The following is a 25,532-nucleotide window of genomic DNA, read 5'->3' on the forward strand; positions in this document are numbered from 1 at the left end:
TGGAATTTATTTCTCTCTCTTTTAAAACTGTCTGCTCTTCGCTGTGTGTGGAGATTCTGGCTGACTGGGTGCTAGGAAGAAAAACAGAGGAGGTAAAGGTGGAGCGGAAGACATCGCTCCTTGCTTGAAGGGGGGGACCTTGTGGCAGATGCTAAGTAAAGGTCGTGATCATTCCCATCTCGGCTGCTTCGGCCTGGGAAGGCTGGGCCTGGCTGGTTTCAACAGGTGAAGAGAATGGCTTCATCTAAGGATCCATATAATCATTAACAGCATTTATCGAATGCCAGCTGTGGGAGGGGACAGTACGAAGTGTTTGAGAGACTACAAAAAGAGGTAAAATAACATGATCCCGGCTCTTTAGGAGCTGAACAGTCTAGAGAGGGAGAAGGATAATCAAATGAATTCTGGAAGAGAGGGAGGTAATTTTAGCCAACTCCCTATGCCTAGGCAAGCATGGCTTATACCATTCTGAACCACCCCTACAGCTGGAAGAGATAATAATAATAATGTTGGTATTTGTTAAGCGCTTACTACGTGCAGAGCACTGTTCTAAGCACTAGGGTAGATACAGGGGAATGAGGTTGTCCCACGTGAGGCTCACAGTCTTCATCCCCCTTTTACAGATGAGGGAACTGAGGCACAGAGAAGTGAAGTGACTTGCCCACAGTCACACAGCTGAGAAGGGGCAGAGTCGGGATTCGAAGGGGCAGAGTCGATCTCAAGGGGTCACCTCAGCCAGCCCCCTGCCTCCAAGGAGCCTGCCCTAAACCATCTTGAGCCACATCTAGGACTGTAGAACTCTAGGGGTCATATCAGTCAATCCTCTGCCTCCAGGAACACTAAACTATCCTGAGCTACACCTTAGACCGGAAGAGACCTCGAGGGGTCAGCTCAACAACCCCCTGTCTCCAGGCAGACCTGTCCTAAACCAGCCCTAGCCACATCTAGCCCTCCAGAGGCAGCAATTCCCATGCCTTCTTGATAGACAATGAATCACAAGACGCCAACGCTTTAATATATGCTCACAGACTATTCTTCCAAACACACTCTTTACCGTATGCCTCAAAGAGACTGCTCTGGTGTGCTGGAAAAAGCCGACGCTTTGGGCCCAGAAACTCCTAAGTGTTGGAGGGCGGCTCTGTGGGGGCAGGGGAAGCAGGAAGGGCCTGAATGGGCTGGAGGTGCAGCATGCCTGCTCCCTTGAACCCCTGGAATTCCCACTCCCCACTCCAGATGGAGGCTGTGTTCCGCGAGGGTCCCGTCGGTCACCAAATGGAGTTCCAGGGCGGCCTGGGGTGGGCTCGGCCTGTGGGGGCAGAGAGCTGAACAGCTCCCGTTCCCCTCGGGAAGCCCCCTTGCCATCTGCCCAGGATTCATTGTGGGCAGGGAATGTATCTGTTATACTGTTGACTCCCAAGGGCTTAGTACAGTGCCCTGCACACGTTAAGGGCTCAATAAATATGATGATCGATCACACCGCATTTCCAAGGCAGATGGGGTGGCTGTTGGATCCTAACGGAAAGAACATTCCACACTGACAATCTGAGAAGCAGTGTGGCCTAATAATAATAGTAATTGTAGTATCTGTTAAGTGCTTACTTTGTGCCAGGCACTGTACTAAGTGCTGGGTGGATCCAAACAAATCGGGTTGGACACGGTCCCCGTCGCACATAGGACTCACAGTCTCAATCCTCATTTTACAGATGAGGTAACAGATGAGGCGGAACGGGATTAGAACCCATGGCCTTCTGACTTCCAGATCTATGCTCTATCCACTAACACCATGCTGCTTCTAGAGTACTAATCCCCAGTAACCCACCTGTCTGCTGAGTGACCTTGGTCAACTCACTTTACTTCTCTGGGCCTCAGTTACCTCATCTGTGATATGGGGATGAAAACGGTGAGCCCCTTGTGGGATATGGGCTGTGTCTAAACTGATTAGCTTGTATCTATCCCAGTGTTTAGTACAGTGCCTGGCACATAGATATAAGCTAATCAGGTTGGATGCAATCCAAGTTCACATTGGGTTTATGGTCTTAATCCCCATTTTACAGATGAGGCAACTGAGACACAGAGAAGTTAAGTGACTTGCCCAAGGTTACACAGCAGATAAGTGGTAGAACCAGGATAAGAACCCAAGTCCTTCTGACTTCCTTGCTCTATCGACTAGGCCACGCTGCTTCTCTCTGCAACCAGATAATAATAATAATAATAATGTTGGTATTTGTTAAGCGCTTACTATGTGCCGAGCACTGTTCTAAGCTCTGGGGTAGACACAGGGGAATCAGGTTGTCCCACATGGGGCTCACAGTCTTAATCCCCATTTTACAGATGAGGTAACCGAGGCATCGAGAAGTTAAGTGACTTGCCCAAAGTCACACAGCTGACAAGTGGCAGAGCCAGGATTCGAACCCATGACTTCTGACTCCAAAGCCCGTGCTCTTTCCACTGAGCCACGCTGCTTCCCAGATTCTCTGGGACGGAGTGGCAGCAGTGGCTGGAGAGAGGATGAGTGCTATTTGGTGACTGTTGAGTGCTTAGTACACGCCCAGCACTGTGCTGAGCAATGGGGTAGATACAGTACAATCAGATGAGAGACAGTCCCTGTCCCACATGAAGCTTATGGTTTAAAGGGGAGGCAAAACAGAAACTGAATCCACATTTTCAGATGAGGAAATCGAGGCACCTAAAATCTTTCAATCAGTAAATAGTATCTATTAACCACTCACGGTGTGCAGAGCACTGTACTAAGTGCTTGGGAAAGTACAAAACAACAGAGTTGATAGACACGTTCTCTACCTACAAGGAGCTTACAGTCTAGAGGAAGAGTTTACAGTCTAAAAGTTGTGACTTAACCGAAGTTGCACTGCAGGCAGGTGCCTGAGCCAAGATTAGAATCCAGGTCTCCTGATGTTTATGCTCTTCCTACTGGGCCAGGCTGGTGGTATCACAGTGGATGAAGATGGTGACATCTAGGATGTTACCATCCATTCCGTTCCCTAATTCCCATTCCATCCCTGACTTTTCCTCCAGTGACGCAACATGGAGCATGCAACACTCCTGATTCTCCCTCTCCATTCCCTCCGGTGACCCAGCATGGACCATCCAACACCTCTGACTCTTCCCACCTCCATCCCAGACATTCCCTCCAGTGACCCAGCAGGGATCAATCATCTGACACGCCTGACTTTTTCCATTCCATCCCTGGACACTCCCTCCAGTGACCCGGCACGGACCATTCAATACCCCGAACGCTCCCCTCTCCCTCACAGGCTCTCCATCCAGTGACACAACACAAGCCATCCACCCTTCAACTCTCTCCTCTTCACCCCTAGTAAGACCCAGTTGTCTGGGAAGCAGCATGGCGTAGTGGATAGAGCACAGGCCTGGGAGGCAGAAGGTCACAGTTTCTAATCCCGGCTCCACCACTTGCCTGCCATGTGACCTTGGACAAATCACTTCACTTCTCTGAGCCTGAGTTACCTCAACTGTAAAATGGGGATTGAGACCATGAGCCCCATGTGGGACAGGGACTGTGTCCAACCCAAATTGTTTGCATCCACCTGAGCACTTAGTTCAGTGCCGGGCACATAGTAAGCTCTTCGATTCCATAATTATTATTATTACAGAGCAGCAATGCACCATCCTGGTGACCTAACTGCCCACGCTATCCGCATCCAAGAAGGAATGCGCTGCCAGCCTGTGATTCAACTGTGGGAGGGGCAGATGGGATACCTAGACTGTTCTGGGAGGAAGCGCCCCGATATTCAGAGACCTGCAGGGCAATTCCCAGGCGCCCCCCAAGTCCCATGTGGGCTGTCCAAGGCAGTGGTAAATGCTTGATACTGCCAACCGTCCAGCCTCTGCACGGATCGAGGAATGCCACTGAAGCTGCCTCCCACAACCCAGAGCTCACTTCCCAACTGCTTTAATTCCAAGAAGTTCCTCCTCCTCCATAGGTGGAGGTGGAAACAAAGAGGGGAGCGAGGTCATGGGGTTCCGGAACGACAACCAATGTACAGCAGCGGTAAAAGCGCAGAGGGGCTCCAGCTGCAAGGAAGTGACAAGCCTCGAGCAGGCCTCAGCGGCCACCCCGAATCAGAGTCGAGGAAGCGATTAGGAGCCGAAGAGCCCGTAAGGAGGCTCTCCCTCCCAAGTCTGCCCAGCTGATGGGGAGAAAAAATAGCCCAGCACATCTGAGTTTCTGCCTCAAACCTAAATATTTGCATGAGTCATTCATTATTCCGTGTTCACTGTGGGTCCGCATGCAAATCACTTTAATGACATAAATGGGGAGGAAATAAGTTTCTTACCATATGAACTCGGTAAAGGATGCTGATTCCCAGAGTCATGAACGGTTTGGAAAAATCAATCACCTTCTCCCGCTCGGCCGTGATGGTGAGGCCCGCCACCGCCAGGTCCGCTTTCTGAAAACAAAGCCCCAAGGGGTGGTCAGCTGGGAAGGGCGAGGGGAGCCGAGTGGTCGAGCGGGTGCTGGCGCCGGTCATTTGGGGGGATGCCTCCCCCTCCCCGCTCCTGGGGACCGGTCAAGTCTGGCCGTCTCAGGTTTAGCCGACGGGTGGGAGCCAGCCAATGTGGAAGGTCACCCGGACGTTCCAGAAGGGGAGAGCTAGAGAAAGCCATCCCTGGTCATCTGCCCCATCCGTGGAATCCTCAGGCAGGGCCGTCCTGCCCCGAGATCATTCTTCCAGAAAAGCGACATCCAGACGTTCTGGGATTCTTCCCTGTGCCTCCAGGTCCAGGCAGAGGAAGCCTCCTCCAGGAATCCCTTGCAGAGAGCTTAACGCCAGAAACTTCATCCACATTTCTAGCTCAAATCCCTCCTGCTTCAATGAGATGACTTTGCCTCATTCTGGTGGAGAACAGCTTGTCTGCATTCTCCAATTAAAAACTCTTCCTAGAGATATATTGTACTCTTCCAAGTGCTTAGTACAGTGCTTTACACACAATAAGTACTCAGTAAATACGGTGGAATGAATAATCACAAGAGGAACACTAACAATGCTTATATTTAACAATTGTTAACTATAATAATGGTATTTGTTAAGTACTTACCATGGACCAGGCACTGTACTAAGTGATGTGGTAGGTACAAGCAAATCAGGTTGGACATAGTCCCTGTCCCAAGTGGAGCTAACAGTCTCAATTTCCATTTCACAGATGAGGTGACTGAGGCACAGAGAAGTGAAGTGACTTGGAAGCAGCATGGCTCAGTGGAAAGAGCACAGGCTTGGGATTCAGAGGTCATGTGTTTGATTCCCGGCTCTGCCACTTGTCAGTTGTGTGACTGTGGGCAAATCACTTAACTTCTTTGTGCCTCAGCTCCCTCATCTGTAAAATGGGGATTAAGACTGTGAGCCTCACCTGGGACAACATGATTACCCTGTATCTACCCCAGCTCTTAGAACAGTGCTCTGCACATAGTAAGCACTTAACAAATACCAACTTGCCTACAGTCACACAGCAGACAAGTAGCAGAGCCAGGATTAGAACCCATGACCTTCTGACTCCCAGGAATGTGCTCTATCCACTAACCTTGGTGCTTCTCTATGCGCCGGGATAGGTACTCACTGTACTCCGTCAAGAGCTTAGTACAGTGCTCTGCAAATAGTAAGCACGCAATAAATACGAATGATTGATTGTCTCACTCTTTGATGTTGCGTGTAGGTTGTCGAAAAAGTGAAGAGGCACATGAGAAAAACCAAAAGTAAGCCACTCGACAAGTGAGGTAAAACAAACACACCAGAGTGCAAGATGGGATGAATGGAAACAGGAAGGTGGAGATTAATCAGGGAAGGCTTCTTGGAGGAGGTGGCTTCTGGAGGTTTCGATGGCGGGGAGGGACAGTGGCAGATAGGAAGGGGGTAGAGTGGATGGACGGATTGGTGATGGAGGAGCTCGGAGCGAGGAGGAAGGAGTGCGAGCCGACGCCCCTCAGGAGCACGGCAGCTCCGTTCGAGGTTTGACGCTACCAGCGCTCCGTCGAGCAATTTAATCTGAAGCTTAATGCCACATCCTGGCCTCCCTCCGTCAGACTCCTGAAGGATGGGATGACCTTCTTGATTCACTTTTCTATCTCTTCATCTACTGGCGCATTTAGAATTCAGCAGAAATCTGCAGCTCCCTGTGGCTGATGAAAATCTCGAGCGCGTGCAAGGTTTCCCCAGTATGGGCTGGTCCATCACCCCGGTGTTCTTCAGGGTTATTATCCGCCCAGAAAGCCGGGCTGACAGCGAAGCAGTTTATAATCGCCTCCTCGTCTTCTGCGGGAGCCTCCGAACTCTGTTGGCAGCAGCGGCCCAGAGCAGCTTCTGAATGATGAGCAGCTCAGATGAGGCTCAATCAGTTAGTCATTCGTATTTATTGAGCTCTTACTGTGTGCAGAGCATTGTACTAAGCGCTTGGGGGAGTACAAAAAAAACATAGACACATTCCCTGCTTGCAATGATCTCTAAAGTCTAGAGAGGAAGGCAGACATATATATAATTAAATGAATTACAGATATGGACATGGGTGCTGTGGGGTGGAGGGAGGGGTGAATAAAGGGAGCGAGTCAGGGCGACTCAGAAGGCAATGGGAAAAGAGGAAAGGAGGTGTTTGTCAGAAAAGTCTTTTTGGAGGAGATGTGCCTTCAATAAGGCTTTGAAGGGGGAAGAGTAATTGGAATAATAATAATAATGGTATTTATTAAGCACTAACTATGGGCCAAGCACTGTACTAAGCGCTGGGGTGGATACAAGCAAATCAGGTTGGACACAGCTCCTGTCCCACGTGGGGCTCTTGGTCTCAATTCCCATTTTACAGATGAGGTAACTGAGGCACCGAGAAGTCTTGCCTAAGGTCACACAGCAGTCAAGTGGTGGAGCAGGGATTAGAACCCATGACCTTCTGATTCCCAGACCCATGCTCTTTCCACTGCGCCATGCTGCTTCTCTCTCCCTAGGTAGCATAGAAACTGTGTCCAACCTGATCAACTTGTATCTACCCCAGCACTTGGAATGGTGCTTGACACATAACGAGCATTTAACAAATACCATAAAAAAAGAGAACTGAGGTATTCATTAAGCGCTTGCTATGTGCCAAGCACCATTCTCAGCGCTGGGGTAAAAGCTAGAAAACCATTTCCTGGAGGCCAGAGGCAGGATCCACCCAAATGGCACTTTCTCAGTGTGCTGCTGGGGTTCTCACTGGCTTCAAACCTGCTTCGGGGGGTCCCCCCAAGGCAGCTGGGCCCTGCTGGCATGCGTCTCCCTTTCTCCCCACCCCCGCACTCCCCAGCCGAGTGCTTAAAGATCATCACATCGTCCGCGTTCTCAGTCTCAGGCCCGACCTCGCTTGAAATTCAATATCCAGGGGATCTTCGGGGACGATTACTTTGGAATGAAGGCTTCCCGGGATGCTCAATCCAACTTTATTCTGTCGCATTTTTCCTTCAAACTACATTCCCCCAAAGCCTTACCAAGTTAAATAATACAATTACCGCATTAAATAAATAACCACGGCATGCAGGGGAACCGGCTGACTACAAAGAAGGGTGGAAAGAAATGTTTAGAGATGGGATTTGCAAGTAATGGAAAGTCGCCGCCATGGAGAGGAACAAAAAGCCCACTCCAGATGAAAGGCATTGCGGAGAAGCAGCATGGCCTAGTGGCAAGAGCCCGGGCTTGGGAGACAGACGATGTGGGTTCTAAACCCAGCTCTGCCACGTGTATGCTGTGAGACCTTTGCTTTTCTGGGCCTCAGTACCTCATCTGTAAAATGGGGATTAAGACCATGAGCCCCATGTGAGAGAGGGAAAGTGTCCAACCTGATTATCTTATATCTACCCCAGTGGTTAGAACAGGATGTGTCACATAATAATAGTAATAATAATAATGATAGTATCTGTTAAGCACTTAAAATGTGCCAAGCACTGTTCGAAGCACTGGGGTGGATACAAGGTAATCGGGTTGTCCCATGTGGGACTCACAGTCTTAATCCCCATTTTATAGTTGAGGTAACTGAGGCACAGAGAAGTGAAGCGACTTGACCAAGGTCACACAGCAGACAAGTGGTGGAGCTGGGATTAGAACCCACATCTTCTGATTCCCAACCCCGTGTTCTCGCCACTAGGCCATGCTGCTTCTCATAGTAAGTGCTTAACAAATACCACAATTATTATTATTATTATTAGGAGAAGACCCCTGCCCTCCTCCAACAATGGGGTCTGTAGAGTCACAGCCTTGAGAGGCTCATCTAGGGCAGCCCCCTGATGTGGGGGAGGTTTGGGGTCTTTACCTTCCTAGACCGTGGTGACTAGGCCTTTCTTAAAAGCCGGAGCCCCACCCAGACCAGCCCAGTCAGTCTGAGCCAAGCCCCAGGGGCCTCAGGGATGAGGTTAAGCACGTTTCCCACCGGGACTGCAGTTGAGAAGCAGCGTGGCCTAGTGGATAGAACACGGGCCTGGGAGTCAGAAGGACCTGGGTTCTAGTTCTGGCTCTGCCACTTTGTCTGCTGCCTGACCTTGGACAATTCACTTCACTTCTCTGTGCCTCAGTGACCTCATCTGAAAATGGGCATTGAGACTGTGATCCCTATGTGAGACATAGACTGTGTCTGACCTGATTAGCTTGCATCTACCTCAGTGCTCAGTACAGTGCCTGGCACATAGGAAGCACTTAACAAGTACCATAAAAAAAAAACCTGAGCAATTCTCCATCTGATCCGATCATTTAAAAAGGATAATTCCATCCCCGAGGCCCACCCATCCTTCTTTCCACAGCAGCACATCCTCTTGCTGGGGATCACTGGATCATCCTAGGACCTAGGTTCTAATCCCAGTTCTGCCACTTACCTGCTGTGTGACCTTGGGCAAGTCACTTCACTTGTCTGTGCCTGTTTCCTCGTCTATCAAATCGGGGTTAAATCCTCCTCTTTCCCACTTAGACCATGAGTCAGTCCCCTGTGGGACAGGGACCGTATCCAACCCAATTATCTTGTATCTATCCCAGTGCTTAGTACAGTGCCTGACACATAGTAAGTGCTTAACAAGTATCATTAAAAAAATGAAAACTGGCATCTGGATGTTTCAAGATGAATCGGGTTCAGATCCCTCTTGTCCCACTGCTGGTGTGGACACCTCTGGGCCAAAGCCCGGGGTTGAGACTGGTTCCTCAGAAGGGCAGAGGTGCCCGCCAGGACTGCGGAGGGGTAAGGTTTCTGGACAGATGCCATGATGGTTGTTGATGTAGCCACCGGGGAGGATGTGGCCTGCGATGACACTAATGTTGATGAATGGGCCGGAATGGCAGTTCTCAATGACAAGCGACAAGCCGGCAAGAAAAATATCCTGTGAGAAGAAGCCCGGAGCACTTAATGGCCCTGGCCGGAAGACAGGAGGCGGAGAGGCCAACCTCAGCTACAAGACAAAGTTGTCAGCCGAGAGACCTCCTGGTACAAACGCGTGACTGAACGGAGGGAGCGAGGGCGAGATGGAAAAGTCATGTTCAGGAAGGAAGTCCTCTAGACTGTAAGCTCACTGCGGGCAGGGAATATATCTGTTTATTGTTTATATTATACTCTCCCAAGTGCTTAGTACAGTGCTCTACACACAGTAAGCACTCAATAAATATGATAGATTGATTGACTGAAGTCCGGTTGAACAGCTGCTTCCAGAAAGGAAAACCTTAAAAAAGAAACAAGCATCTGTGGGAAGACCAGTAGCAACACGATGCATTTCCCTTTTTTTTTTAATGGTACCTGTTAAGCGCTTATCATGTGCCGGGCACAGTACTAAACTTTAGGATAGATATAAGCTAGTCAGGTTGAACACATCCCATGTCCCATGTAGGGCTCACAGTTTTAATCCCCGCCTAAAAAGGGGGGACTGCATTCTTTCTTACCACCCCCAAACACTGCAGGCTAAGCTCTTGTTCCTCGGGGTCAGGAGAGGTCAGCTTTCCTCTGCCCTTCTCGAATTTAGATGACTGCTGCCGGGGAAGACAATCCATGACCTCGGGGATAGAAATACCTCCAGAGGTCAACTGGTCCATCCCCTGCATGTTCCAGCCAGTCCTAGGGTCAATCCTGATCTTTCAAACTCTCCCAAAAGAGATTCCAGAAATTATCTCCAACACCTGGGCCAGTGTTAATGCCTATCAATCAATGGCATTTACTGAGCCTTCATTGTGCCAGGAAGAGTGTACCAAGAAGCGCTCCTCTTGTCTTCAGGAGAAGGCAGAGGAGATTGGGGGAATTTAATAACCATCTCAGAGTCCCTGAACAGTCTTTACAGTCCCAGACACGGAGGAAATGGGTCCCAACTACAGCAGGAGAACTCGAATTTGGACAAAAAGAACTTCCTGCTTACTAGGTTGACAAAACCCTGGAAAATCTTCCAGGGAGACTGTGGAGCCTCCAACAATGGAGATTTTTCTGGAAAGAACAGACACCCATCTGACCTGGAAGTCTTACTCATTTACCTGTACAGAGGCAGAAGTTTAGATCATATGACCTGCTTTCAGTACAGGTATTCCTTCTGCCAGCTCACTTATGTCCACCTTGCTGCAATTTCCAGCTAGCGTCTCTCACCTTACCGACACCCAGAACAGAAGCTGATAACTCTGGAGGTCCCCAGACTCTCAGGAGGAAGAAGGAATTAAAGTCAACTGCTGCTGTTGTTCAGTTCTAATTTTTTTTTTTTTAGAGAGAGCTGCTGGATAGCATTTTATGACCTATTTGCAGTTAAAATAGTCTCCAGCTCCAGGGTGTAAAACAATCTCAAGGGAGCAGTTGTAAGTTTTTGTGGCCTTTTTTTTTCAATAGCAAAATGTTTACCCACCATCTTCTCAATGATTTAAGCCCTGAATGGGTCTATTTTGTCCTGTCCCCAACACTCTTCCTCTGTGATGTTTACACACTGATGCATTACCAGTGAAATTGGATCAGCTTCATTTCAGCTTCATTTACACTTAATTCATCAAGATGTCATCGGGTGAGAGTTATCTGACCTCAGAGGCTTTGGAACACTTTGTGGTCTTGAAGAGCCTTTCTTTCAGATTCTCGTTTTTTCAGCTCCGGGCAGGATGCTGAACTAAACCCCTTGAGGGCAAGGAGCATGTCTACCAGTTAATTTCTTTAATGGCATTTGTTAAGCCCTTACTCTATGCCAGGCACCTTACTAAGCGCTGGGGTAGATACGAGCTATTCAGGTTGGACAAAGTCCAGTTTCCACACGGGACTCGCAGTCTTAATACCCATTTTACGGGTGCAATAACTGATGCCCAGAGAAGTGAATTGATTTGCTCAAGCTCACACGGCAGACAAGTGGCACAGCCAAGATTAGAAACCACATCCTCTGACTCCTAGGCCCGTACTCTTTCCACTGGGCCACAGTGCTTTCTTTCTCTCTTTCTCTCTCTCCCTCATTCTCTCCCGCCCCCTCCACCCCCAGGGCAGGAAAAGGCCCCACTACCAACTCATCCCTTCCCTTCCCTGGGGTGGGCCGAGCCTACCGACAGGCAAGGGGTGGGGGAGGGATGGCTCTCCCCTAGACCCTGTTCATCTTTCCTTCCTGGATCTCCCTCTCTGTCTACCCCCTGCCCCCAGCCTCCTGGCTTCCCCCTGGCTGCGGCGAGGGGAAGAAAAAGCCTCCAGCTCTGTCAGGATGAATAATAATAATAATTGGTCACACCAAAGTCCTGAGATGGAAAATAACTTGCCAAAGATTTCATATCAAGTCACTGACAAAACAGGGAAGTGGGAAGAGATTTTATGAGTTCTGACTCCAGTGACAGGAATGAATAGACAATTCTTCTATAACATGGGAGTTGTGATCTTGAGGAACCTCATATTAAGAGAAAATTACATTAGAGTAATCATTAATTCAATGAGAATTAATGGCTTTGGGAGCAGATGATTCAAAATTTCCCACCATGACTACTGTAATGACTATTCCCGCTTCATATCCGACAGACGATCATTCTCCCCACCTTCAAAGCCTTATTAAAAGCACATCTCCTCCAAGATGCCTTCCCTGAATAAGCCCTCATTTCCTCTTTTCCCACTCCCTTCTGCATCATCCTTGCACTTATCCCCACAGCACATATGTCCACATCCATAATTTATTTATTCATATTAATGTCTGTTGCTCCCTCTAGACTGTAAGCTCTTTATTGGTAGGGAATGGGTCTATTAACTCTGTTATACTGTAGTCTCCCAAGCATTAATACACTGCTATGCACACAATAAAGTGCTCAATAAATAAGATTGATTGATTGATTAATTTTAGCATCTGTCACCCTCATTGGACTTGCAAGCTCCTTGACAAAACTGTGTCTACTGACTTTATGTTCTGTCCCAAACATTTAGTGCCCATCCTGGGCCAAGGGTAAAGGCTCAATAAGTATTAATCAATCAGTCACTCAATCAATGGCATTTATTGAACACTTAGTATGTTCAGGGCCTGTACTAAGCACATGGGAGAATACAACACTCAGTTGACATGTTCCTTGCCCACAGGGAGCTTACAGTCTAGAGAGGAAGACAGACATTAATATCAATAAATAATTTGCTACTACTGATGAACTGATTTTCATTTTTTGATACAAATTGTGATATCCCCCACTAGCGGAATGCTTTGCACCTTACCCATTCATCGTTATCTCACAATATTAAATGTTGCAAAGTTGGAAAAACAGAAACTCAAACTACAGTGCCAAGTGAGGGAGAAACTGGGAAGCAGAGCAGCCTCTAACCTTGACCGATATCACGACGCTCGCCTTTCTTCCCTCACCAAATCAACTTGGGCCAACGTGTGGATCGTGTTCTACCAGAACAGACTGATACTGGTGGAAACACGTCCCCAAATCATGAATGAAAGCATGGGTTAGAACAGAACGGGGTGCATTACTACACCACAGAGAGCAAAATAACTCCACGAGCCGCCAGATGCATTACCGGCGCTCTGCTAAATGAGGAACCGAGGAATTGCAGATCATCAAAATCCAAGGATTTTCAACCAACAAACGCAGACTTTCAGCTGAGTCACTTTCCAGGAGTTAACTGTTCTGCCTTCTCTAGCTTAACCTTGGAGGAGCTCCAGAGTGGACAGAGTATTTACTGAGCACTTACAGTGTGCCTACCTTGCACTAAGTGCTTCCAAGTGTACAAGGGAATTAGCATGATTCCTGCCCTTGAGGAATTTACAATCTAATGGGAGAGACAGACTTTAAAACAAATTACAGAGAGGGGGAACAACCGAGTACAAATATATGGATATAAGTGCTGAGGGACTGGGGTGAGAAGAATATCAAAGCATTTCCAGGGTGCAGGACCCCAGTGCAGTGGTGATGCAGAAGGGAGGGAGGATAGGGTGGGGAGAAGAGAGGTTCTTCAGCAGGGAAGGCTCCCTCTTTTCCCCTACTTGTCTTTAATTCTGCCTTGCCTATTGCTATTCACCCCACCCCTTGCCCCACAGCTCTTCTTAACACTCTCCCATTTCTCCTGCCTGTAATTGATTGTAATGTAATTGTAATTGATCGTAATTGGGTTCTAATCCTGGCTCCTGCCACTTGTCTCCTGTGTGACTTTGGGCAAGTCACTTAAATTCTCTTTGCCTCCACTACTTCATCTGTAAAAACGGGAATTAAGAATGTGAGCCCTACGAGTCCAACCTGATTAATTTGTATCTACTCCAGGGCTTAGTACAGTGCCTGGCACATAGTGAGCTCTTAACAAATACCATATAAAATGTCTGTCACACCTCTACCAAATCCATTATATTGTCCTCCCTCAAACAATGAGAGAGGCCTCACAACAGAGTTGGTGGACCCATTTCCCCTTCCACCGATGGATTGACCTGACTGATTGACTGATTGAGATGTGATCTGAGTTGGGCTTTGAAGACGGGGAGAGTGGCGGAGGGTAGTAGGTGAGAGAATGTCCCAAAGCGGAGAGGGTAGGAAACCTCCAACATGTATGTATGTACATGCAAATGCACATTCCTGCACCTATATGTACGCATGAGTGTATATACACGTATGTATGTACATACATATGAATGTATGCCTTTACGTTCATATCTCTAAATATTTGTAATTTATTTATATTAATATATGGCTCTCCCTCTAGACTGTAAGCTCGTTATGGGAAGGGACCGTGGCTGTTTATTATTCTACTGTACTCTCCCATGCACTTAGTACAGTGTTCCGCACACAGTAAGTGTTCAATAAATGCAACTGAAGGAATGGACAGGTAGATGGACGGACAGTGCCTCGGGGCCCACCGACAGTGGGGCTTGGTCCTGGTCCCTCAATCCGTCCCTCCCCAGATCCCTCGCTCGCTCCGCGGGCTCCCCGGGCCCCGCCTACCCGGGCGATCAGCTCTCCGACCATGCCCGTCCAGGTGCCGTTGGCCTCGGGCACGCCGTACACTCCGTCCCCGACCAGGTGGATCTGGTAGTTGAAGCGCAGGATCTCTGCCAATTCCTTCAGCATGTCCACGCAGAAGCCCTCGTAGCGGTCGTTGCCTTCCAGCTCCTGGTGGTTCCCCTTCATCATTAAGTACGGGTTTTCCTGCAGCAAAACTGGGCAGCTGTCATTCCCCACTTAGCCCCGGGGCCTTGGCCGCCTGGGGCTGGGGTTGGTAGGGGTCCTGAGTGGGGGGTGGGGGTGGACCTGGTGGGGAGGGAGCCGAAAGCGTGAGGGAGTCATCAGTCAGACACATTCCCTGCTCAGGATGAGCTTACTGGATCTCTCCCTGCCATGACCCAGTAATGAAGCCGGAGGCCCTGAAGCCAAGTCATATCATCGTGGGCAGGGAATGTGTCTGTTTATTATTTTATTGTACTTCCTGAAGTGCTTAGGCCATGGCTCCGCACACAGTAAGCGCTAGGTAAGTACAATCAAATGAATGAATGAATATAGGGGGCACAGGACCAGTTGCCCCTCCCCCCAATCAGCATATATACCTAACTGGGGTCTCCAGAGTCCATAGGGGTAATCAGCGCTTAGTACAGTGGCTGGCACATAGTAAGCGCTTAACGAATACCATAATTATTATGATTATTATCCTGGACCCGGACCCTTTCACAGTGGGGCTGGAGGCCCCTGTCTTCCGCCTCTTTGCTTAGAGAGCCCGGCTGGGTCTTCCTAGGGGCTAGCTGGGAGCTTGGGGTCTTACGGGGAGGAGAGGAGGGGGAGGAAAGGCCAGAGCAGAGATGGAGAGCGGGGGGTGGGGGGGGTGCTGTTCCGGCATGGCTGTCCCCCACTTCACCCAGCTCACGTCATCACTTCGAGGTCAGAGGTCACCGCCTCTGGGCCTCGGGCAGACGACAGAAAGACGGCATCGCCCCACTGTGGCCCTCTCTCCCAGCTGCTTCACAACTCGTCAAATATCATTTCCAAATGAAACATCAACTTGAGCTTAATTATACTGTCACAAACGGTCCTCGTTCTGTAATTAGCGTTCGCTTCAATCTGTTCGCTTGGAATTGGGTGCGCGGTGTGGCATGGGAGGGGAAGGAGGTGGGCTTGGACAGCTGCCGGGACCCAGGGCTCCCCCCCAACCCCAGGCCCCCACCTGCTCTTCCCCAGCCCGGTGAGCCCCTGACTTACCAGGATGGTGGTGACGACCAGCGTGGTGTTGAAGAGGCTGTCTGAGACGTTGGTGGCTGACAGGTGGTTGTCCATGCTCAGCCCTTCAGCTACGTGCCACTGGCCGATCTGTGGAGAAACGGAAGAAAGGTTTTTTTTTAAATGGTATCTGTTAAGCGTTTACTATGCGCCAGGCACTGTACTAAGCGCTGGGGTAGATACAAGCTAATGGAGTTTGACGCAATCCCTGTCCCATTAGGGGCTCACAGTCTCAATCCCCACTTTACAGATGAGGTAACTGAGGCACAGTGAAGTGACTTGCCCAAGGTCACAGAGCCGATAAGGGGCAGAGCTGGGATTTGAACCCAGGTTCTTCTGCTTCCCAGGCCTGGGGTCCATCCACTTGTCCCTGGTACTTGACTGGGCATCCAGCCTGGCCTACAGTGCTCTGCACATAGTAAGCGCTCAATAAATACTATTGAATGAATGAATGAATATCAAGGGTGGCATATCCCCAAACTGGACTGGTCAGAGAGTTCAAAGATCAAACCTCTGGCCCTTCTGTTGTAGTTTCAAATCATCCCATCTTATTCTGGGGATGTTATCATGGCCTAGTCACTCCTCCAAGACTTCAGTATCACATCACCGGGCCCTCAGTTTTCCCTTCTTGAAGCAACCAAGCAGCAGCAGCCGCCAAGCAGCCAAGCCCTGGCCGGGATTCAAGAGAGAGAAGCACTGAGTCCAGATGATTTGCTATGGGACCTCAGACAACCCCTGCCCCTCTCTGGGCTCGAGATACCCAAATACATAAATAATAACACAACACCACCACCAGAAACAACCTTTATGGGTTCCCAACGTGGCTTGGACCGTGGATCCCGTATTGGTCTATTTGGCCAATGACGCACTTAGGGGTGAACTTTAATGTCCTTCAAGATCAAAATCCCCTTCCCCTCTTATTCCATGTGGGCCACAGGGAAGGAGGAGGACTAGAGAAGGGTGTAGAAGACAACTGAGATTGAACTGCTCCTTCGATCCTCTGATTCACAAAGTGACTAATGATGTCCCTAAGTACAGAGGAGATCCAATCTTCCGCCCACCCTTCTTGTTTGCCAACAGAAATTCAGCAGTCTCCACAATGCAGCTTCCAATCAAACCCATCCCCCGGCCTGCTTCCACCTTCCACAAGCTCAGCTCAAATTAATCCAGCCCAGAAAGGAGGAGGGAGGACGGACTTAGCCAGGCTAAATCTCTCCACCCACAGTACTGTATCAGACAGTGTCTGGAAGCAAGGATGCTGATCAGGCCCTGGATTCCAATCCCAGCTTTAACAATCGCCTGCTGGGTGACCCTGGGCAAGTCACTTAACTTCTTTGGGCCTCGGTTTCTTCATATGCATTCAAAATGGGAATTCAATACTTGTTCTCCCTCCCCATCAGTCTGTGAGCTGCATGTGGGAAAGGGACTATGTCCTACCTGATACTAATAATAATGATGGTATTTGTTAAGCGCTTACAGTGTGCCAAGCATAGTTCTAAGCTCTGGTATAGACCCAAGGTAATCAGTTGTCCCACGTGGGGCTCACAGTCTTAATCCCCAGTTTACAGATGAAGTAACTGAGGCCCAGAGAAGCTAAGTGACTTGCCCAAAGTCACACAGCTGACAAGTGGCGGAACCGGGATTAGAGCCCATGACCTCCACCTCTCCCTTCCCCTCCCCACAGCACTGTACTCGTCCGCTCAACTGTATATATTTCCATTACCCTATTTATTTTGTTAATGAATTGTACATCGCCTTGATTCTATTTAGTTGCCATTGTTTTTACGAGATGTTCTTCCCCTCGACTCTATTGCCATTGTTCTTGTCTGTCCATCTCCCCCGATTAGACTGTAAGCCCGTCAAACGGCAGGGACTGTCTCTATCTGTTGCCGACCTGTTCATCCCAAGCGCTTAGTACAGTGCTCTGCACATAGTAAGCGTTCAATAAATACTATTGATTGAATGAATGAATGAATGAATGAATGAATGAATGAATGAATGAAAAGCCCATGCTTTTTCCACTAAGCCACACTGCTTCTCATTTACCCCAGTGCTTAGAACAGTCCTTGGCACTGAGTAAACACTCAATAAATGCGATTATCAATCAACCAATCAGTCATATTTATTGAGCTCTTACTATGTGCAGAGCACTGCACTAAGCATTTAGGAGAGTACAATATAACAGAGTCAGTAGACACAGTCCTTGCTCAATCAATCAATTGTATTTATTGAGCTCTTACTATGTAGCAAAAGCACCATGGTGTCGTGGATAGAGCATGGACCTGGGAGTCAGATGGTCACGGGTTCTAATCTTGGCTCTGCCACATGTCAGCTGTGTGACTTTGGGCAAGTCACTTAAATTCTCGGGGCCTTAGTTACCTCATCTATAAAATGGGGATTGGGAGTGTGAGCCCCACATGGGACAGAGACTCGATACAACCCAATTTGCTTGTAACCATTCCAGCACTTAGTACAGTACCTGGCACATAGTAAGCACTTAACAAATACCATTATCATCATTATTATTATTATTGTTATGTACAGAGCATTGTACTAAGCACTTGGGAGAATACAACAGAATTAGCAGACCTGTTCCCTGCCTATAAGCAGCTTACATTCTAGAGGGGGAGGAAGACATTAATACAAATAAATAAATTACAGGTATGGACGTAAGTGCTGAGGAGCTGAGGGAGGGGTGAGTAAAGGGTGCAAATCCAAGTGCCAGGGAGTCACAGAGAGAGTGGGAGAAGAGAGGGCCCCTCTAAACTGTGAGCTTGTTGTGGGCAGGGAATGTGTCTGATGTTATATTGTACTCTCCCAAGCACTCAGTACAGTGCTTTGCACATAGTAAGTGCTCAGTAAATACAATTAATAATAGGAAATTGGGCCATTAAAATAAATAAAAGTATATCAAAAATCATCAGTAGGTTGAGACTTCTAAACTCTTGCCAGGTCACTGGCCCCTAACAGTTCTCCAAAATTCCCAGTTTCCCAGGTGTACATCTTTTCCCCTTCTTCTGTCACCCATTTCTACTGCCTCTGCCCTACCCTTCCCCTGCAGAGAGGAATACTCTGGAGCAGGTGAGACCTCTTGTGGCTCCTTCGATCTCTCTGCCTCTACTGGCCTCCATTTACATCTCTCCTCCTACCGACCAGATGGGTTTCTCTTGGATGACAGAGATCTTAGAGGGTAATGTCAGTCACAGTATATTCATGGCCACTGGGCTGTAGAAAGATATGTTCCTGAAATAATTATCTTTCTCTCTCTCCCTATGCCCTCTCCCACGTCCCGTTCCTCTTCTCCTGTTTCCTCGCCCTCCATTCATCAGTCAGAAAGTGGCACACGCATGGCCAGCCCTGAACCTCAAATAAATTAGACTAGTCATCACCGAGATCAGGTGAAGACTATTTTCCCCAAATTTGAAAAAAAAAAATCACCCTTATATTCCTGGATCAAACTGGTCAATGATCCGCCCAGCCCAGTATTCTGTCTCACATTGTGACACCAAAGGATGCTTAGAGAGCCCCTGATAGTACATTTCTTCTGACTACTGAGGCTCACAATCATTAGATGTAAAAGGGATACTCAGGGATGAAAAAGAAAGAGATGAGGATCAATGAATTCTTTAATTTAGTTCTTACAGAGGAAGATATTAGAGACCACACCCCCAAATTGCTTTTTGAAACAGAAAGATCAGAGGAACTAGATCAAATTGTCGGGGGAGCACAAGTTGTTCTGGGACGGATTGTTCCATCTGAATGTAAATAAATCATCTGGACCGAATGGCATCCACCTGCCTAGGCAAAGATATGTTGCCTATCATTACAAATGGCGACTGAATCAGAAACCTAGTAGGCTGCCCATGTAATTCCTACCTACAAGAAGCAGTGTGGCCTAGTGTAAAGAGCATGGACCTGGGAGTCAGAAGACCTGAGTTCTAAGCCCAGCTCTGCCACCGATCTGCAGTGTGACTTTGGGCAACTCAATTTACTTCTCCTAGGTCTCTATTTCCTTATCTGTAAAATGGGAATTAAACCCTCCTCCCACTCCTACTTACACTGTGATCCCCATTTGGGACAGGTTCTATGTCTTACCTAATCATCTTGTATCCACCCCAGTCTTTAGAACAGTGCCAGACACACAGTAAGCACTTAATATGTGCCACTGTAATTATTACAAGAAATGATTGAAAGGTAATCCTGGGAGTTGTGAGCTGGTGAATCTCACTTGGAAAATTAGTAAAATTGATAATTGAATTTAGGATCAAGTGAGCACATAGAAAAGCACAATCTAACAGGAGGAATAGACAATATGGCTTCTGTACTAGCCTGTAAACCCCTTGTCTACCAGTTCTGTTATATTGATATTCACCCCACCCTCAGCCCCACAGCACTTAGGTGGGGTGAATATCAAGTGCTTAAAGGGTACAGATCCAAGTGCATAGGAGACACAGAAGGGAGAGGGAGATGAAGAAATAAAGGCTTAGTTGAGGGGAGGACTCTTGGAGGAGATGTAATTTTAATAAACCTTCGAAGGTAGGGTGAGTGGATGTCTATCATATATCTATCAATCAATGGTATTTAATGAGCACTTACTATGGTGCAGAGCACTGTACTAAGTGCTTGGGAGAATACAATATAATAGTGTTGGTAAACACACTCCCAGATCACAACTCACAGTCTAGACAGAGAGACAGACATCAAAATAAATAAAATAAATTAAAATAACGGATATGTATATGAAGGGAGATAATGGATATGTATATGAAGAGGCAGGGAGTTCCAGACCAGACACCTGTTTCCCCTCTAGACTATGAGCTCATTGTGGGCAGGAATGTGTCTATTTCTCATTATAATGTAATAATAATAATAATGTTATTTGTTAAGCACATATTACGTGCCAGGCACCGTTCCAAGTGCTGGGGTGGATACAAGCAAATCAGATTGGACACAGTCCCTGTCCCACGTGGGGTTTACAGTCTCAATCCTCATTTGACCGATGAGGTAACTGAGGTCCAGAGAAGTGAAGTGACTTGCCCAAGGTGACACAGCAGACAAGTTGTGGAGCTGGGATTAGAACCTTTGACCTTCTGACTACCAGGTCCGTGCTCTATTCACTACGCCATGCTGCTTCTCCCAAGCGCTTAGTACAGTGCTTTGTGCATAGTAAGCGCTCAATCAATATGATTGAATGAATGAATGTTGGTCCCCTCTTCCACTTTCAAACCCCCGTTCCCAATGCCCCCAATCCCCACCCAGATTGTTAGCCCCTTGATGGCAGCGATCTCTATTGTATTATTCTCTGCCAAGGCCTTAGTACCGTGTTCTGCAGACAGTAAGTGCTCAATAATGCCATTGATTGACTGGCTAAAAAGACCTCACATTAAAGGGTAAATTATCCCTTTTCGGAATGGAGATGTGCAGTAGTAAATAACTATGGCATTTTTTAAGCGCTTTCTATCTGCCAAGCACTTTCCGAAGCACTGGGGAAGATAAGAGATAATTAGGTCCCACACGGGGTTCACAGTCTAAGAAGGAGGAAGAACAGGTATTGTATCTCCATTTTACAGGTGAGGGAACTGAGGCCCGGGGAAATTGTGACCTTCGCACAGCTGGTACGTGGCAGGGCCTGGACTAGAACTCAGGTCCTCTGACTACTTCACCACGGGTGCTTTTCCATTAGGCAGGGCTGCTTCTCAGAATTAGTTGAATTAGTAGGTTGTGATCCCCAAGATCGATGCTACAAGTACCAGTTCTGTTTAACATTTTCACTAATAATTTGGGAGTGGGAGTGCGCATTGCAATCTCCAAGTCTGCAGGGAGTCTCTGTGGATGGCAAAATCCACCCAGGCAGACAGAGATAAACTCCAGCCCCAGCTCAGAGAGCTGAGTGAATGGGCTGAACAATACTAGATAAGCTTCAAAGTGGGCACGGGCAAGGCGATGTCCCTAGGGAAAAACAGTCCAAATTACAAGTATGGGATGATGGGCCCTGAGCTATCAGTAACGACTTCAGAAAGAGATCTCAGACTCAGGAAAGAGATCTAAGACTAATGAAAGAGATCTCAGACAGTGAAAGCATCAATCCGCAGGTGGCAGCAGTCCAAAAGGCCAAGAGAATCCTGGGACAGGAATCAAAACAAAAGGAAGAGATTTGCTGCCTATGAAAGCATGCTAGAACCCCACCTTAAATATCGCCCGCAGTCCTGGTCTCCACGTTAATAAGCAGTCAATTAAGAGGCCTTTTCGGATAAAGCCCCTTTTCACCCAACTGTCTTTCCCTTCTACGTTATTATACATTTGGATCTATGCTCTTTGGGCATTAGTCTGCTCCACTCTCGTCCCCATATTTATATTAATGTCTGTCTCCCCCTCTAGACTATAAACTCATTATCGACAGGAAATATGTCTACCATTTCTGTCATCTTCTCCCAAGCACCTAATGCAGTGCTCTGCACATAGTAATTGTTCAATAAATACCATTGATTGACTGACTGATAGTATTTATTGAGTGCTTATTTCATGGCACTGTAGTAAGCCCTTGGGAGAGCACAACAGAGCCAGTAGACATGAACCTTGCCTTCCAGGAGCTTACAATCTAGACTGGGAGACAATCAATCAATTACGGGTATTTATTGAGCACTTACTGTGTGCACAGCACTATACTAAGTGCTTGGGAAAGTACGATATAACAGAGTTGGCTGGCACGTTCTGTCTCCACATGAGCTTACAGTCTAGAGACATTATAATTCAATTCCAGGTAGGGGGAAACAATTTAGGAAGAAGTGTGTATCTTGTGTATTTGTGCTTGTGTCTTATTCTGTTTTATTGCTTCATCATTCCTCGTGTTTGTTTCCAGTGCCTGGTAGAGTAAAATATAACAATAAACAGACATATTCCTGCCCACAATGAGCTCACAGCCTAGAGAGGGAGATGGACATTAATATAAATAGATAAATAAATTACAGGTAAATACAGATATATGCATATGTGCAAAAACTCCTCACTTGGCTTCAAAGCTCTCCATCACCTTGCCCCCCCTTTACCTCACCTCCCTTCTCTCCTCCATCCCAGCCCGCACACTCCTCTCCTCTGGTGCTAAGCTTCTCATCGTGCCTTGTTCTCACCTGTGCCACTGTCGACCCCTGGCCCACGTCCTATCTCTGGCCTGGAACGCCCTTCCTCCTCAAATCCACCAAACAATCACACTTCCCCCCTTCAAAGCCCTACTGAAGGCTCACCTCCTCCAAAAGACCTTCCCAGACTAAGTCCCCTTTTCCTCAGCTTCCCCTTCCCTCTGTGTCACCCCGACTCGCTTTTTTTGCTCTTCCCCTTGCTTCCTGTCCCCCAGCACTTGTGCATATATGTGCATATCTATAATTCTATTTATTTATATCGATGCCTGCTTACTTGTTTTATTGTCTGTCTCCCACATTCTAGACTGTAAGCCCTGCGTGGGCAGGGATTGCCTCTCTTTATTGCTGAATTTTACTTTCCAAGCATTTAGTAGAGTGCTCTGCACACAGTAAGCGCTCAATAAATACATTTGAATAAATGAATGATAGAAGGGAGGAGGAATGAAGGAGCAAGTAAGAGAGGTGCAGAAGGGAGTGGAAGAAGAGAAGAGGAGAGGAAGGCTTAGTCAGGGAAGGCTTTTTGGAGATGTGCCTCCTCCTCCTCCTAATAATAATAATGATGGTATTTATTAAGCACTTACTATATGCCAAACATTGTTCTAAGTGATGGGGTAGATGCGAGGTAATCAGGTTGTCCCACATGGGGCACACAGTCTTAATCCCCATTTTACAGATGAGGTAAGTGAGGCAGAGAGAAGTTAAGTGGCTTGTCCAAGGTCACCTAGAAGACAAGTGGTGGAACTGGGATTAGAACCCACGTCCTCTGACTCCCAAGCCTGTGCTCTTTCCACTAAGCCTCTACTACTTATATTACTATTATGAACTGGAAAATATAGAAAAGGGCCACCAAGGTGATCGGGGGAACGGAGAAGCTTCTGCAGGGAGGAAAGACTGAAAAAGTTACTGGTTTTCATTCTGGACAGATAAGGCCTCCAGGAGGCCTTCCCTGACTAAGTCCCATTTCTTCTATCTGCTCTCTCCTCTGTATCAACTACGCACTTGGCTGTGTACCCCTAAAGCACTTTGATACTCACCCTCAGCACTTCCGTGCGTATCCTTAAACTCTATCATTTCCCCTATCTGAAATTTATTTTAATGTCTGTCCTCCCATTCATTCATTCAATCGTCTTTATTAAGCACTTACTGTGTGCAGAGCACTGTACTAAGTGCTTGGGGAAAAACGATACAACAATAATCAGTGACAATCCCTGCTCACAATGAGCTCACAGTTTGGCGGGGATACAGACATCAATATTAGCTCTTTAGAGATGCGGAGCAGTCCAAAGGAAAGAGCACAGACCTGGAAGTCAGACGACCTGGGTTCTAACCTTGGCACTGCCACTTGCCTTCTCTGTGACTTTCAGCATCACCTAACTTTTCTGTGCCTCAGTTTCCCCATCTGTAAAATGGGGAGTCAATTCTACTCCTTTCTGTCTAGACTGTGAGCCCCCAGCGACTCTGCCCAACCTGATAAACTCATCTCTGCCCTAGCACTTAGAACAGTACTTGATAAATACCGCACATATTATAATCATTATTAGTATCATTATTATTACCATCGCATTATACTCTCTCAAGTACTTAGTATATGTGCTCTGCTCACAGAAAGCACTCGATAAATACCACTGATGGAGTGACTTAACAAATAGAACAATTTTTCTTCTTATTATTCTATAGACAGGCCACAGTAGTGTGCATGCAGTATTTGAGGACGTCCCTGGAGCTTTTGAGAAATGAATTTGTTTTTCTATCCTTGAGGCAGATACAGAATGAAGCAGTTCAGGGCTCTCTGCAGACTGGAATCCTCACAGTCCGTATCATTCTTTTCCCATTTCTGTCCCCTGGGCTGAAGTGCCAAGTCAGCAGCTGTTTTCCAAAGTGGGATGGTGAGGCAGGGGAAGACCACCCAAAGAATCAATCAATCGCATTTTCTGAGCACTTACTGTGTGTGGAGCACTGTGCTAAGCGCTTGGGAGATTACAATACAACAATATAACAGACACATTCCTTGCCCACAACGAGCTTCCAGTCTAGAGAGGACTCACCTCCTGCAGCCCCATGGAAGAACAGAAGGAGAGTGACTGTTGAGGAGAAACTCCACCTTTAGAGCTGCAGGTTTGGGTAGCCTCTACTTGCTCTCCAGATAGCCCCCACCTGAGATGGGTAAAATATCATTCATTTCCCAACCTCTCTGGGGCTTCAAAACAAGCTCACCGAGGCGGGTGGGTGGGCGGCCCGCTCCGGAGTGCTGAATATTTTATGTCCATAGAGATATAAGTCCTCTGCATCCTGAGCCACTGCTGCAGCTACACTGATTTCCTGAGGGTCCGACACGCTTGGAAGAATGACAGGTCCTTGTCCCGAGGGTCCCTGTACAAGGGCAGGAAACCAGCCAACAAGCCGCCCTCCCAAACCAGGGGCTCCTAATTCAGAGATTCCGAGGCTGGGAGATCTTTATGGCAGTGGTACGGCCTCCACTTTGGGAGGCCTGAATGAACCTTGGCCTGAGGCTGGAGTTGGGCTTTTGTTTCTATGGTATTTGTTAAGCGCTTTCTATGTGCCTGGCAATGTACTAAGTGCTGGGGTAGATACAAGTTAATCAGGTTGGACACAGTCCATGTCCCACATAGGGTTCACAGTCTTAATCCCCATTTTCAGCTGAGGTAACTGAGGCACCGAGAAGCGAATTGACTTGCCCAAGGTCACAAGGCAGACAATGGCAGAGCTGGGATTTTTTTATGGTATATGTTAAGTTTTTACTAGG

General features: G+C 47.7%; 1 protein-coding gene across 2 annotated transcripts in view; it reads right to left on the minus strand.

The window, feature by feature from the left end:
• GRIK4 (glutamate ionotropic receptor kainate type subunit 4) overlaps nt 1-25,532 on the minus strand; it is a 189,947-nt gene that overhangs the window by 30,760 nt on the left and 133,655 nt on the right. For both annotated transcript variants that reach the window (XM_029076255.2, XM_029076253.2), the window contains 3 exons: nt 15,615-15,722; nt 14,370-14,573; nt 4,314-4,427 (listed from right to left, as the gene is read on the minus strand). In XM_029076255.2, the coding sequence (XP_028932088.1) occupies nt 4,314-4,427; nt 14,370-14,573; nt 15,615-15,722 (426 nt within the window). The remainder of the gene's footprint in view (nt 1-4,313; nt 4,428-14,369; nt 14,574-15,614; nt 15,723-25,532) is intronic.

The sequence above is a fragment of the Ornithorhynchus anatinus genome, chromosome 11 (assembly GCF_004115215.2).
Source record: "Ornithorhynchus anatinus isolate Pmale09 chromosome 11, mOrnAna1.pri.v4, whole genome shotgun sequence".
NCBI classification, from domain to species: Eukaryota; Metazoa; Chordata; class Mammalia; order Monotremata; family Ornithorhynchidae; genus Ornithorhynchus; species Ornithorhynchus anatinus.